We start from the raw sequence: 13,559 nt of genomic DNA, 5'->3' as shown, positions 1-13,559 counted from the left end.
GACTGCATGTGAGTCAGATCAATATAGTTTGGGCTAACTTTAAATGATTTACATAATTGCCATGTTCTTAACTGATTCTATGTTCAAAAATCACTCCTGAATGCCTGTATCCACAGTAAGCAATCCCATCCTAAGAACTTACTGGATATAAAACAGTTGACTAGACTGCATGTTCTCTGAAGAGCAGATTATTTGAACTTACTGTAGTAGATTGGTAGAATGTTTGTTCTATCAGATACTTCTAGCCTTTTGGGACTGTTGGGAATGTCTCCCTCTATATATAATTCTGATTACAGTATAGCTTATAATTATAATAAGAAAAAGCACTTTTTAGATGCCTCTTTGAATGCATATCCTAGAACCTATGATGTGAATCTGGGGGGAAAACCTTAAGTCTGCAATTCTTTGAGGTTGGCATGGGGCACTGAACAAATATTTCCAAGCTTGAATTTCAGCCATATAGACTGTTGCATTTCTCATCATCTAAGGTGAGAAAGCATTTGGCATCTCCAATGTAGCCTCATTTCTCTGCCAGGTTGTGAAACGTGCTATAGCCAGTCAACCAGACTCTGTTGATGTAGCTGAGCGAGCAGAAAAATTCCGACAGAAGTATTGGAATAAGCTTCAAACACTCAGGCAGCAGCCTTTGTAAGTACGGGCTTTTTCCAGTTAACTTCAATGTGGTTTCGTAAATGTGTGGTTTTTTTAATAGGCATTTGTTAGTAAGCAGCCTGCCATTCTGTAATTTGTTCCCTACATGTTACTTCTATGAAAGCATGCATAAAAAATAACATTAAAAATACTACTGTTATCAGTTCATACCTCAGAGTGAGCACTGGATATATAAGGCAGAGTCACCAGCTGGCACCCTCTCCTGCAGGAGTGTGGCAGTGCTGAGCCTTTTACTTGGTTGCCTCCTCCTGATAGCTATTCAGACATTCTTTTGATCTGGCTATATGATTTGGCCCTCCAGATAGCTCACATTTAAGAGTGCCTCCCCTTCCAGGGACTCCAAATCTAGCTGAATTAGTCAGGCCTTCGTATGGGTTCTCTTCATGACCTCTTCACCCGTCACCAATAGAGACCAGAAGAGAAGTCCTTTCAAATCAGAGAACCTAAAAGATTCACACTCTGCTGTTAATTTGTGGCAACTTCAGTAAAACTCTAGACAGCCAACAAAGCTAAATTAAGCACCTTTCACCTCTCTCCAGGGCTTGATCCTCTCATTCCTGGGTCTCCTTTTGAGCCCAAGGACTACCACCCTGAGTTTGGCCCCTTTTTATCCAGTGAACCACCACATGAGTTAGCTCTACTGCTGTGTCTCAGGCCCCCAGCCAAACAGCTCTTCCACCACCATCCCCTTGAAAACTGGGCTTCCTTCCTTCCAAGTAGTAGCCCTGCCTCATCACACCTGTGCAGGATGTATCTGAACAGATTGCTTAGCCCTGAGGTGATATACTCTTAAAGGGACAGGCCACTCTGGTACATGTATATTGTAAAGGTTTTTGTTTTTTTTTAAATGTAGCCTGCTCACTCTCATTACAAAACAAAATACTTGTAATCCAAACAATACCTGTGGTAGGAATCAGCATTCCATTGTATGTCCATAAGGAAAGCCTGCTGCAGGCATCCTACTTTGATAAATTTGTCCAATATTAAAAGTAGACTGTGGATTCATACCTTTAAAAGGCGATGTATGAAAAATGAGGTTGAGCCACTCTAGGTTCAGAATGCAGCTGATTATTAATGTGTCTCATTCTAGCTATTTGTGCTTGCACAAACCACAATGGAAAATCTTATGCATAGTAGTCTTCTATAGTGTTTTCCTAGCATCAGAGGCTCCTTTTGCTCATAGTTAACCATAATTTGATCACAATTACTAGAACTTAACGAAGACATTTTTAATTTTTATAGCACAATAAAACTTGATGGTCTAGGTACTGCAACTATCCTAGAGGTAGTAATGGCCAATGCCTTGGTCAAAACTTAGCTATCCTTGTCTCCTTTTTAAAATAGGACTTTTTCTCACTCGAGTAAAAAAGAAGCCTGTGTTTGATAGTGAACCCTGCTTTAGGTGCTCAGTTACAATACTGACTGATGTAGTGGATATAGTAAAATGGCACTTGTACTCTTGTACTACATGTGGGTCACTTTACAGAATCAGACCCTGAAGATGGTGGCAGGGGGAGAGAAACAGTTCTTCCTACTCTCTCTGAAGCAGCTGATCCATTCTCACTCTTTCTTTCAGTGCCTATGGCACCTTAACAGTTAGAAGTTTGCTGGATACGAGAGAACATTGTCTAAATGAATTCAACTTTCCAGACCCCTATTCAAAGGTAAATATTCTTCTTGCTTTACAGGGTGGACAAAAATATAAGTTCAAGGTATTTTTTGCATACTCTCAAACTTGATTTAGGTAGATAGTTGCTGGTTGTTAGGAGAGGGGAACTGCATAGCTTAAGGCAGAGTTCTCAGCTGGTGGATAGCTAACTCCAGAGGTCCTGCAAGGCAGTCTGGGTGACTACAAAGCATTACATATTTTTTGTTACAGCTTACACAAAAGAAAATCTTGCTCCCCCTATTCTCAGCACACCTTTATTATTTAAAGTTGGATATTTGTTACCCTCTCAAAACACAGAAATTATATAAGCTAATTTTTTTTCTGTTACAATTATTGTAAATATGAGGGGAATGCATGTATATTGCAAGGCTGGTTACTGTGGGGATGCTTTTGCTTAGGGTGATTTTTGTTTGATTTTCTTGATGGCTCACTTAACACTACTACGTCCTGCTGGCCAAGACCCATTGCTGCATCATGGTCCTGAAAAGAAACAATAGCCATTTCTGCTCTTTCTCTAACATTCATGCAGTTGTTAGCAGCCCAGGAGATATTTTATTTTTACTTACTCATACTAAGCACGCTGATAACAGTAACTTGTTGGTCCATTAGAGGCCATGAACCTAGAGGAGAATGCTTGGAGGTGGTCTTGGGACTGAGGCAACCAATTATGGGTAAGAATTTTTCATTTATAAATCCAATGTCTCATATTTTTCTTACAGGTAAAGCAGAAAGAAAATGGCATAGCGTTAAAATGTTTTCCAAGCGTAATCGAATCTTTGGATTCATTAGGCTGGGAGGAGAGGCAGTTTGCTCTGGTGAAAGGACTTCTTGCGGGGAATGTCTTTGACTGGGGAGCAAAAGCAGTCTCAGAGTAGGTGCTAAATGTTTTAAAAACACTAACTATCCCATATTTCTTTTAACAAATTCAAGGGCACCAATACAATTTTAATTGAATAACTTGTATTTCACCTTCTTCAAATGCTGGTTGCTTATGTGCAAGACTTGATGAGTTGCAGGAAATGTTCAATTATCAACCTTTCAAACAGGCACGTGTCATTACGAATGTTTGAATGAAGTAGTAGTAATACAGAGGTTCACATTTTGAAAGTCTGCCCACTTTGCTTTTAGTGGACATCTTTAGCACTGCTATAGCGTGTGTTTCACTTAGCTTTACATTATGTTCCTGTAAGATGAATGTATTTTCCACTGCTATTCTGTGCTGTCCTAGTACCCTGTCTTACATGTTCAGCCACTCCTAATTACAAACAAGTGAGTGAACAGGTTTGGATATACTGGGAATCTACACATAATTTGCTCAGACTAAATCTTTTTGTTGTAATTTGGAATCTCTGGTATTTGCTAGTATTAGATACCTGAATGCCGACATTCTCAGTATCTCTGACGATCTAAATGAAACTAGTAGTCCCAAAAGCACATTTCTGTAGGTTTGATTTCCCCCCGCCCCCAGAGACCTATCTGTAAATCCTGCACATGTGTGCATTAGCACACTTGTGCTGCTTTTGTTAACAAAGGTTGGGCTCCTTCTCTCTACCCACCCTGTGCCCCTTGAACAGTTCTAACCCTGATCAGTACAAATGTAGTTATCTAAGGTTTTAGGTTGTCGCAAATGCATTCCCTCCCCAGCCTAACCTTTTGACAACCAAAACCTATTTTTGCCCCCCTCAAAGAGGGGGAAGAGTTTTTTGTAGCAAAAAGAAACTCTAAGTTTAAGGCAACTAACACCTAAAATGGATGCTTTAAAAACTAGAGTCTGAGATGTACATATGAAACACCCCTTTGAACCCAACAGGAGTTGACCGTGTGCATCTGCCAGGATGGTTTGGCTCTTAGCCTTTATGTGTAGGCTTAATATGTTGGTATATATCACTGTCAGAAAACATTCTTTAGGAATTACTCTAAACAGATTTGTGAATGCTTTCATGGCCAGTCCAATTTAGCTTAGTACTTCACAGAATGTCAATTCTGAAAAGGCCTGACCTTAATTACTAATATAGTGCTGCTCACACACCTATTCATCAGTGCATGTTCTCTTCCCACAGAGGAGAGGACCAAGGGAAGATGTCTAAGTTTCATGTGATTCATAACTGGCTTAAGGAATTTTATCTTGGTGGGAATTGATTTGTGGGCAACATCTACAGTAACTGTGGGAATGGGGGAAGGTATCAAAGACAGTGGAGAAACAAAGCGGAGCTCTACAATATTTCACTGCTAATCACTTGAAATTAAACCAGGCCATCATGTATTCCTGAATCGCCACCACATCACTCACGCCATGCTTTAACTGTTGCTGGGCTTTTTGCTTTAAATGTTTGCCCGATTTAAGAAGTCTGTAACATGTTTTCAGCCAGTTTTCTAACTTGAAAGTGACTTTGTTGAAAAGTTTGACAAAATGACCAATACCAATTTCACTGCTATTTTTTAAAAGAAACATGGCAAAGTACTACTTATGCTACAGAAAATGTCCAAAACTTGTTTTGCAGTTTTTCACAATTACGTATAATCATTATTTTGTTTACATGAGAATATAGATGATATCATTGATGCTTTTCCTAGAAATTGTTGTTAATGCCTGCATGTTTTTTGTATAGCACTTGGAACTTTTTCCTTCATAACATAAGAGCTCTTATTGTTTAACACCTCCAGATCTTTAGTTTGTGAATACACAAAGCATCTGTTGTTCAGCCAAAGGGATTCTGCATACCCCTACTGAAATAGAGGTTATAAAATTCCCACCTGATGTATGTATGTTCAGCTGCAGAGCTGTTTGGACAGGCCCTCTATGTGGGATAAACTTGTTTAATGCTGTCCTATTTGGCTTTCTTCTGATTCAGTGTACTGGAATCTGAGCCACAATTTGGATTTGAAGAAGCCAAGGAAAAATTGCAAGGTATAAAGAATTCTTCTATGACATCTTGCCTTTGGGTTGATATGAGAGTAAGAACAGAGGCGGGCAAGAGGGTGTCTAGTGGGAGACAGTCCTGCTGTCAAGAAGGTCACATGAAATCAGCAGTGTTTACTTTTTATTCCAGATGACTATGCTGCAGTACTTCAATGCTCTCTGAATTAAAGATGTCAGGGTCGCATTTGTTCTTAGTCCAGATTATGTATGGATTTTTTTTTTTCAGTGAGCAAAAAGGGCCCAATGAACATTTTCCCCTGAATGTCAACTATCTTTTCTGTGTTTTCTCTGCTAAATATACTTCCTCCTTAGCAGCACCAAATAGAAAATGGTCATGATGATTATCCTATGAGGGGTAACAAAGTGCTGATTGGGACATAGGATGAAGTTTAAGAGAGTAGAGTCTATTTAAAGTTTATAATATAAAGCAAGTGCAAAGTATTCCAATTAGGAAGGACTAATCAGTTTCACACATACAGAATGGGAAGTGACTTTCTAGCTAGGAGTACTGCAGAAAGGGATAGTGGGGTCAGAGGGGACCACAAGCTAAATATGAAGCAACAGTATGACACTGTTGCAGACAAAGCAAACATGATTCTGGAATGCATTAACGCGAGTGTTGTGAGCAAGACCCGAGAAGTCATTCTTCTGCTATACTCTGTGCTGATTAGGCCTCATTTTGGAGTGTTGTGTACAGTTTTGGGTATCACGTTTCAAGAAGGATGTGGAGAAATTGGAGAAGGTCCAGTGAAGAACAATAAGAATGATTAAAGGTCTAGAGAACATGAGCTATGAGAAAGGACTGAAAGAGCTGAGCGTGTTTAAATTAGAAAAGAGAAGACTGAGACAGACCGTGATAGTCGTTTTCAAGTACCTAAAGAGCGTTACAAGGATGAGGGAGAAAAAATTGTTCTCCTTGGCCTCTGAAGATAGGACAAGAAGCTTAAACCGCAGCAAGGGAAGTTTAGTTTGGACATTAGGAGAAACTTTCCAACTGTCAGAGTGGTTAAAATAGTGGAATATATTGCCTAGGGGGACTGTGGATTCTCCATCACTGGAAGTATTTAAAAGCAGGTTAGATAGCCATTGGAGTGGTCTAGATGGTGCTTGGTCCTGCTGTTAGGGCAGGGGGCTGCACTCAATGACTTCATGAGGTCCCTTCCAGTTCTGGTGTTCTATGATTCTATGTGTTGTCCTGTATTCTTTATAACGTGCTGTTTTAGAAAAACTGCCTGAGCTGCTTTCCCAGGTATGAGCCCAAGAACTCCAACTTTACACATTATGGCATCCTCCAGATAGAGGGGGAGGGAGGGAGGGAGAGAGAGAGTGAGTGTGTGAAATCTACACCTGACCCATCTTCTAATGTTGTTACTAAGGTTGCATGTGTACTTGGTCTAATGGTGGTTACAAGGATTGCTGTCAGAAAAATGTTAACCTGCTGAATTTCTCCACCCTGCAGAGCGGCCCTGGTTAGAAGATTCCTATAGTGAGTGGATACAAAGACTAAAGGTATGGCTGGTCCATTGCGACTTTTTAATTGTGAGTAATTTTACACAGATTTATGCAGTAGTCACAAAAATTCCTCTGATCACTCTTGAGTTGCATAAGTGCAACCAATGACTCGGGCATAAATTTCTATATTAAAAAAAAAAAAACAAATCCCCAAGATCTGTAATTACTAATTAAATCTGCATATTTTAGTCATGGTTATTAAACAGGAAAACACATGACTTGCCTTCTCCAACCTAAGCCCTGATTGAGGTTTTCATGAGGAGTTATACATTTTTTTGTTTTTGTTTTTTGTTTTCTTTCTCCAGGGCTTTTAATGAAAATACTTATGGCACTGATTCACACCTCTTAAAGAACAAGCTTAATAGCATCAGAGCAGGAGTGTTAAAGAGGAGTGGGGCTAGACCATAAGCCTTTCACTTTAGTTGCCTAATACTAATCCAGCCCAGACCAGTGATGACATTGGACTTGCTCTACTATAACCTCACTTGGTATTGAGATGACAAATTTCTACAAAAACAACGAGAAGTCCTATGGCACCTTGTGGCATGCATATCTGACAAAGTGTGTGTTTGTCCACAAAAGCTTATGCTACAATATATCTGTTAGTCTATAAGGTACCACAAGAGTTCTTGTTTGTTTTGCAGATACACACTAATACAGCTACCCCTCAAATTTCTACAGTTCATTTCCGTTGGCAACCTGGAATTAATTGATCAGAATTTGAAGATGCATCGGGACGCGGGTAGTTCAAGGCTTCTTTAAGCCTCATTGCAGGACCATGTTGGAGAAATCCTTGCTCTGCTTGTACTGTGGACAGGGCTTCTGTTTCCAGGACTGTCAATATAGCCTTTACTGGGAGGAGAGATGAGCTGCTTCCAAGTAATGGTGACCCATGCAGAGATTTGCCAATGATGCCCTTAACTTCTGGCTACTAAGAGTCTGGGTTTTGATTTGAATATCTGTAATAGTTAACACAAATTTATAAGAAGTGGCAACTCAACTCTGAATGCACTGGTTTTCTCTTTCAGGAGGGCCCCCCTCATAAATGTGCCTTAATTTTCGCAGATAACAGTGGAATAGACATCATTTTAGGAGTCTTCCCCTTTGTCAGAGAGCTACTCTCTAGAGGTACAGAGGTGAGTTGGAGAGCCCTGGATTATGGATTCTTCGTAGTCTTCGAAGTGTTCGCGAAATAGTGATCGACTTAATGCTACTTCCCACTAACATCTGCTGAAGCATATCTGAGTACCAGGAATTCTAATAATATACCAAAATGGAAATAATGTAGCCCAATGATTAGGGCAAAGGATTTAGGAGTCAGGCTTCCTGGCTTCTAGCCCCATCTCTGCTGTGATTTGAGAAGATCACAACCCATCTCCTGAGCTGTAAAATGGGTCTAATAATTCACTACAGGAGAAAGTGAGGTATTTTGGGGCAGCGGGAGGAGGAGGGGAGACAGGAGGAGTGGAGGCTTTTAATCTAAAAGTGCCATTATCTCTGACTCTTGTGCTAGAGAAGTAAAAACCATTACTAAATGGCAGCAAAAATCTGATAATCTTGAATAAAGCCGAGGCCCTCTGAGGAAGTTGAGGAGGTCTTGGTAAAAGTTATAACATTGTGAAATCAGCAACTCCAACCAAAAATATTATTGTATTAGACAGTAAAGGAATAAACTTTGCTAAAACTACTGATTGTTTTAGACTTTAAACAATACAGTCCAGTTAAAAATCATGCTTCTATTTTTATGTAGATATATTTTCAAGCCATACAACTTGAAACATCCTTGATTAGCTTTGAAATTGAGATTTCAACTCCAGACTTTTTCATCCCTACCCTTTTTTGAATGTATGAGTATCTTAGGTAAGAGGGGAAATCTTCTGGTCTCTTCGGTGCAGGTTATACTGGCTTGTAACTCTGGTCCCGCACTAAATGATGTTACCTACAGTGAATCCTTGATTGTTGCTGAGTGGATAGCAGCAATGGATCCTATTATACAGTAAGTCCTTTTTGCTTTTTGAATAGTGTGAAGAAAAAATGCAATGTGGTCACATTTACGAATACTTAAAACTACGTTCTGCAGTTTGACCTGCCTTCTCCCCAGTCATTTTCTTAATAGGATATCCTGTCTCTGCTGAACGTGTCCAATACCAGATATACATAAGTTCCTGTGCATTTTCTCTGTTAATTAAAATAGAAACACCCTGTAAGGACTGGTGGATACTCCACCCAAATTAGCTAAAGCTTGAGAACCAGAAGCTAAAATAAATGGGAAACCCTGAAAACTGAATGTGCTGCAGTAATAGTCTAGAATTCCCAGACTTTCACCTTTCATTATATAAAGTGCTAGAACACCAAAGAAGTATTTTAATTGTTCCTAGGTGTCCCTTAAATAATGCTGGTGAAATTCAGACAGATGTTTACTTTTTTGAATTAAGAAACAAGAGAAATGCATGTCACTGTGTGTTACAAAGCATTCCTTCTAGAGTTATGTGAGTGAAGTATGTCCTTACTGTCCAAGCCTTTTAGTACATTTAGGGTGAAATTCTGGAAAAGGATGACTGAGGGCACAACCTATGTGCTCAGCCTGAATAAGTAATAAGATTGAGAAACAAGAACAATCAGCAACTGGCACAAAGCATCTCGGTGGTAAGCTGTCTAACAGGCTGCCACCAGGCATCTGGATATTCACAGTTTAGCCAAAGTGCCTAGGTTGCCCTATCTGGCTCCATGAAGTGAGCTAGAGTTTGGCTCTGGTAGGCAGGAGGGAGTTAAATCTTGTACTATTTCTGACTAATGCCATCCGGCTGCAACTGGGTCTGGCCTTTACTAGGGTTCTACCCTTCAGGACTTCCTTGTTTGGAAGGCGGCATAAGAAATCATATGGGGGTTTGTTTGTTTTTCCCAAAGATCTGCGTTGACAGAAGAAAGGCTGCTGTTGGTACAAACAGGTTCAAGTTCCCCATGTTTAGATCTGAGGTATGTTTTATAACTGGATGAAATTTGTATTGTAAATTCTCTACTTTTGTTATACAGTAAGGCAGAGTCTGTACTTCAATACAGTAGCCACACAGTCACTCCTTTTCAATGAAAGCATATTTATACATCCTGAAACGTGCAGACAAGCATGTATGGTGATGATAATCAGCCCCTGCTGTCTGTCTGATATCTTAATGCTCTAGTGCTACAGCAGACTCATCTACTTTCACCCTCTCGAGTGGATGAAACATTAAAAACTTTGGCTCAGACTCTTCAGATGCTCTGAATATTTTTTTAAGTAAAAATACATGACATCAGGTAGTTGTTGCAGAAGAATGAAAAATGGTTCTTAAGGTAATACACCTAATCCTGCAGTTGTGGTAGGCCATTCTGCTTGGATCAGCTCTCTGGCTTAAGGCACCTGCATCTGAGAAAGCAACGACTTTATGTACTGTATTTGGTAGCAAGCAGTTTGTTCTTTGCCGTAGGTGAGATTAACTTGAGTCCTTCCCCGGGCAGAGGAAAGGGGGATTCAACCCCCAGAATTAATCTTCCTTCAGATTCCTATTACCCAGTGCTTAAAGCTGCAGTAATATCTTCAGCTTGATGCAGAAAGAAATCCTTTTCAGCAGCCTATTGAGAAACTGAATGTCACTAGTGGTTGGTTCCTTTCTAACATCCCGAACCCATCTGTACTTGGCACAACCTGACATCTTGCAGATTTACGTCTAGCTTCACATGTGACAGGCTTTCTTTCTGTTACCTTGGCACACTCCATTCTCTTGGAGGTAGTTAACTGGAACCCTTTGCTTACATTCCACCTGTCTTAAGAGGCAGCTAGAGCACTGTTAGGCCTGACATGAGAGAACTGCACTGGGAAAGGAGGGTTTGGGGAAGAGTTCAGCTGGCATATCTCACAAGCCCTGCTCTGTGTAACTTTGTGTCTCTTGGTTTCTCTCTCTCAGTTGGTACTTCCAGAGGTCACTCACCTGCTCTCCTCTCTTTCCCTAGTTAGTAGACTAATTGCTATAAACAAGGTTACAATAACCAGATGGAAAGAGAGAACGAACTGTAGATGGTCTTAGCAGTACCAACTCTATGGCCCAACTAAGTGTGTAGCTGCGTGGAAATCATGGCATGTGAATGCAACTTGTGGAGGTGTACCTGAGCTAGCTTCAATGGCACTGACTCAGGTACTGGAGTAGTAAACCCATGGTAGTATGGACTAGCCACTTGAATAATTAATTACCTACTGGGTTGGGAGTGCATCTGTAGCCTTCAATGAGACCAGCACACAGCCACCTAGAGGATGTCTAACAAGTTGCAATTGCACCCTGCAATTGCAATATAGATATCCTAAAGCTTCCTGCCTGCTTAGTAAATTCTCTGGAGCTCCTGAAGGTGCCAAATGGATGTCAGAGCCATGGGTTATCAGGTACACCAGAGGGTGTCTTTACACTCTACTGGCATAGCAACTGTGATGCTGTTGGGTAGATACTTCCTGCAGCAATGTGACTGCCGCTAACAGCTGGTATCTAGGTCAGTGGTAGCTCTCCAGTTGCATCTTCAGTGTGAATTATGGCTATTTAACTATATCACACAGGGAGGGAAACTGTTCATGGACTTGAGCAATGTAGTTTAGGTCTGTGCACACCTAAAACATGGGTTGACCTTACTACATAACTGAACAGTTACCTTGCTTGAAAAAAAATGTATCTGCATCTCATTACAGCCGCCTGGACAAAGGCCTGGCCTTGCTTGTCAGGGAGCGGAAGACGGACTTGGTTATAATCGAAGGGATGGGCCGTGCTATCCATACAAATTACTATGCAGCTCTGAAGTGTGAGTCTCTCAAACTTGCAGTCATCAAAAACTCCTGGTTAGCTGATCGGCTGGGGGGCAAAATCTTCAGTGTCATCTTTAAGTATGAAGTGCCATGCAAGGGACTGGATGCAGAGGACTGAAGAGTGGCAGCAGCAATGGACTTGCACTTGTTTTACTTTAATTGTAAAGAATGTATTTTTATTACGACAGGGAAAAGAAGTTCACATTAAATTCCATATTTATATTGTGCTTTGTGACTTAAAGCCACAATATTATTCATTATATAAAAAGTATACACCTAAATATATATGTATATCACTCACTGTTTATTTTGGTAAGTGTTTATTTTAATGCTGCAGTATTTGTGATTGAAAGACTTTATTTTGTTCTGTGAGACATTCATATAGAAATATATTTAAAAGTCAATGAAGTCTTTTTATACTTCTCTGCTTACTATGCCAGCTGTGACTTGGCACATACCAAATAGAGTTTTTAAAGTACTGAAAGCGTTTGACTTTGCATTTGAATACTTGAGTTCAGGAAACACTTCAGACTTTCTTTTTAAATTCACTGTAGTTAAGCTAGGAAGAGATTTACTCACCTGCAAGTTCTGAGCAGTGATATTTACAGCACGGGAGCCTAGGCTAGTAACTGACCTGATCATCAATGAGAGTAACAGATGGGAGAGTTATTTTTGCAGCTGAGATGTATCCAACTGCTATAGAATGAAGTTAGATTCCTGAAGCTTACCCACTTCTGCTCTTGGCTCTTAGTTTTGTGGAACCCAGTGAAAAGTTTAAAGAAAAACCAGTCTCTTCAGCTCCATTTTTTTTGTTAAGGACTGAACCAAAGCAAGCTAAATTCCTCACCCCTACAGCTACTTACATTACACCAGAAATGTATTTGAAACAAGGCCTTCTAGAATTGCTATGTGCTCTCTCCTTCCATTTGCTGTTCTTAGACCCTAAAGACATAAACAGCTAATGAACACTCCTCTTCATCTCACCTGCTTGTTGAAGCATTCCCCAGTGTTCATCCATGCACAACTATCTGGCTTTTGTTAATCACCTCACAGCACTGTACCTACATGCTTGGCAACAACAAACAAGTGACTACAAGTCATATTCACATTCATTTTAGCTCTGCTCCTTTCGCCCTTAAATGAAGATGAGGAATTGGAGGGGTATGGTCAGACCTGTAGCATCAAATAGCTATTTAGAGTGAATGGTTGATTCTTACCTTGCTGTTCTCCAAGGACACCTGCAAGAAGGTACTTATTTTTCCTCTGCTTCTGATACTCTAAAATATCTAAATAGTGGAAAATTTGTAGTAACATAAGCTTGCTAGCTGGTGAATTCTTCACTAGCTTGCAAGGAAAGATACTCCACTGACTTAACAGTAAAACTCTAAATGTAGCAGTAATACCAGATAACACCTCAACTTCAACTCCATATGAGTCTCTCATCCCTCTAGGATCCTTATGCAACAACCCCTGTGTTGCATCTGAGCAGCTTTAAAAAAGAAAAAAAGATAAACTACCTGCATGAGTGGGGAATGTTCCTTTTCATTTTACTGATAGACTACTGAGACAGAAGTGTCAGTCCAGTACTTAGGCCCCAAGGCCATCCTGCAGGCTATGCGAATATGGCATGCAAAAGAGAAAAGAAGGAACTTGAAGTACAACCCTGCTGCTACCACATAACAGACCCCAGAGTCCACTTGTCATTAACTAATTTACTTTTAACCGGGTGATACCTTTTTTTTTTTTTTTTAAGGGGGCAAACTGGCTCCCTTTGCAGTGGTGATTGACTTCCATAGTTTTGTTTTAAACAGCATTTGCTAGATAGCTCTGAGCCGGGTTTACAACACTAGTTTATCTTACAAGAGGAAGGACAGTCTTGGACCACAAGTCTGCTCTCCCACTGAAGCATCACGTATTTACACAGGAAGTTCCAGAAGGGGACTAGAAACCAGAGTCAACATGCT

The 13,559-nt window shown here is 40.3% G+C and overlaps 1 protein-coding gene across 5 annotated transcripts in view; it reads left to right on the top strand.

Moving 5' to 3' along the window:
* Positions 1–13,113, top strand: part of PANK4 (pantothenate kinase 4 (inactive)) — a 42,845-nt gene extending 29,732 nt beyond the window's left edge. For 3 of the 5 annotated variants that reach the window (XM_075018115.1, XM_075018114.1, XM_075018113.1), the window contains 9 exons: positions 536–648; positions 2,249–2,336; positions 3,061–3,212; positions 5,194–5,249; positions 6,721–6,770; positions 7,802–7,909; positions 8,669–8,769; positions 9,681–9,749; positions 11,482–13,113. In XM_075018115.1, coding sequence (XP_074874216.1) covers positions 536–648; positions 2,249–2,336; positions 3,061–3,212; positions 5,194–5,249; positions 6,721–6,770; positions 7,802–7,909; positions 8,669–8,769; positions 9,681–9,749; positions 11,482–11,713 — 969 coding nt within the window. In that variant the 3' untranslated portion in view covers positions 11,714–13,113. Of the gene's footprint in view, positions 1–535; positions 649–2,248; positions 2,337–3,060; positions 3,213–5,193; positions 5,250–6,720; positions 6,771–7,078; positions 7,388–7,801; positions 7,910–8,668; positions 8,770–9,680; positions 9,750–11,481 lie in introns of those variants that run through there. The other 2 variants (XR_012648684.1, XR_012648683.1) reach the window with 2 other exon arrangements.
* The last annotated feature ends 446 nt before the right edge of the window (positions 13,114–13,559 follow it).

The sequence above is a fragment of the Carettochelys insculpta genome, chromosome 23 (genome assembly GCF_033958435.1).
Source record: "Carettochelys insculpta isolate YL-2023 chromosome 23, ASM3395843v1, whole genome shotgun sequence".
NCBI classification, from domain to species: domain Eukaryota; kingdom Metazoa; phylum Chordata; order Testudines; family Carettochelyidae; genus Carettochelys; species Carettochelys insculpta.
Note: the sequence above shows the minus strand (reverse complement) of the source record. Positions and strands in the feature narration are given on the sequence as shown.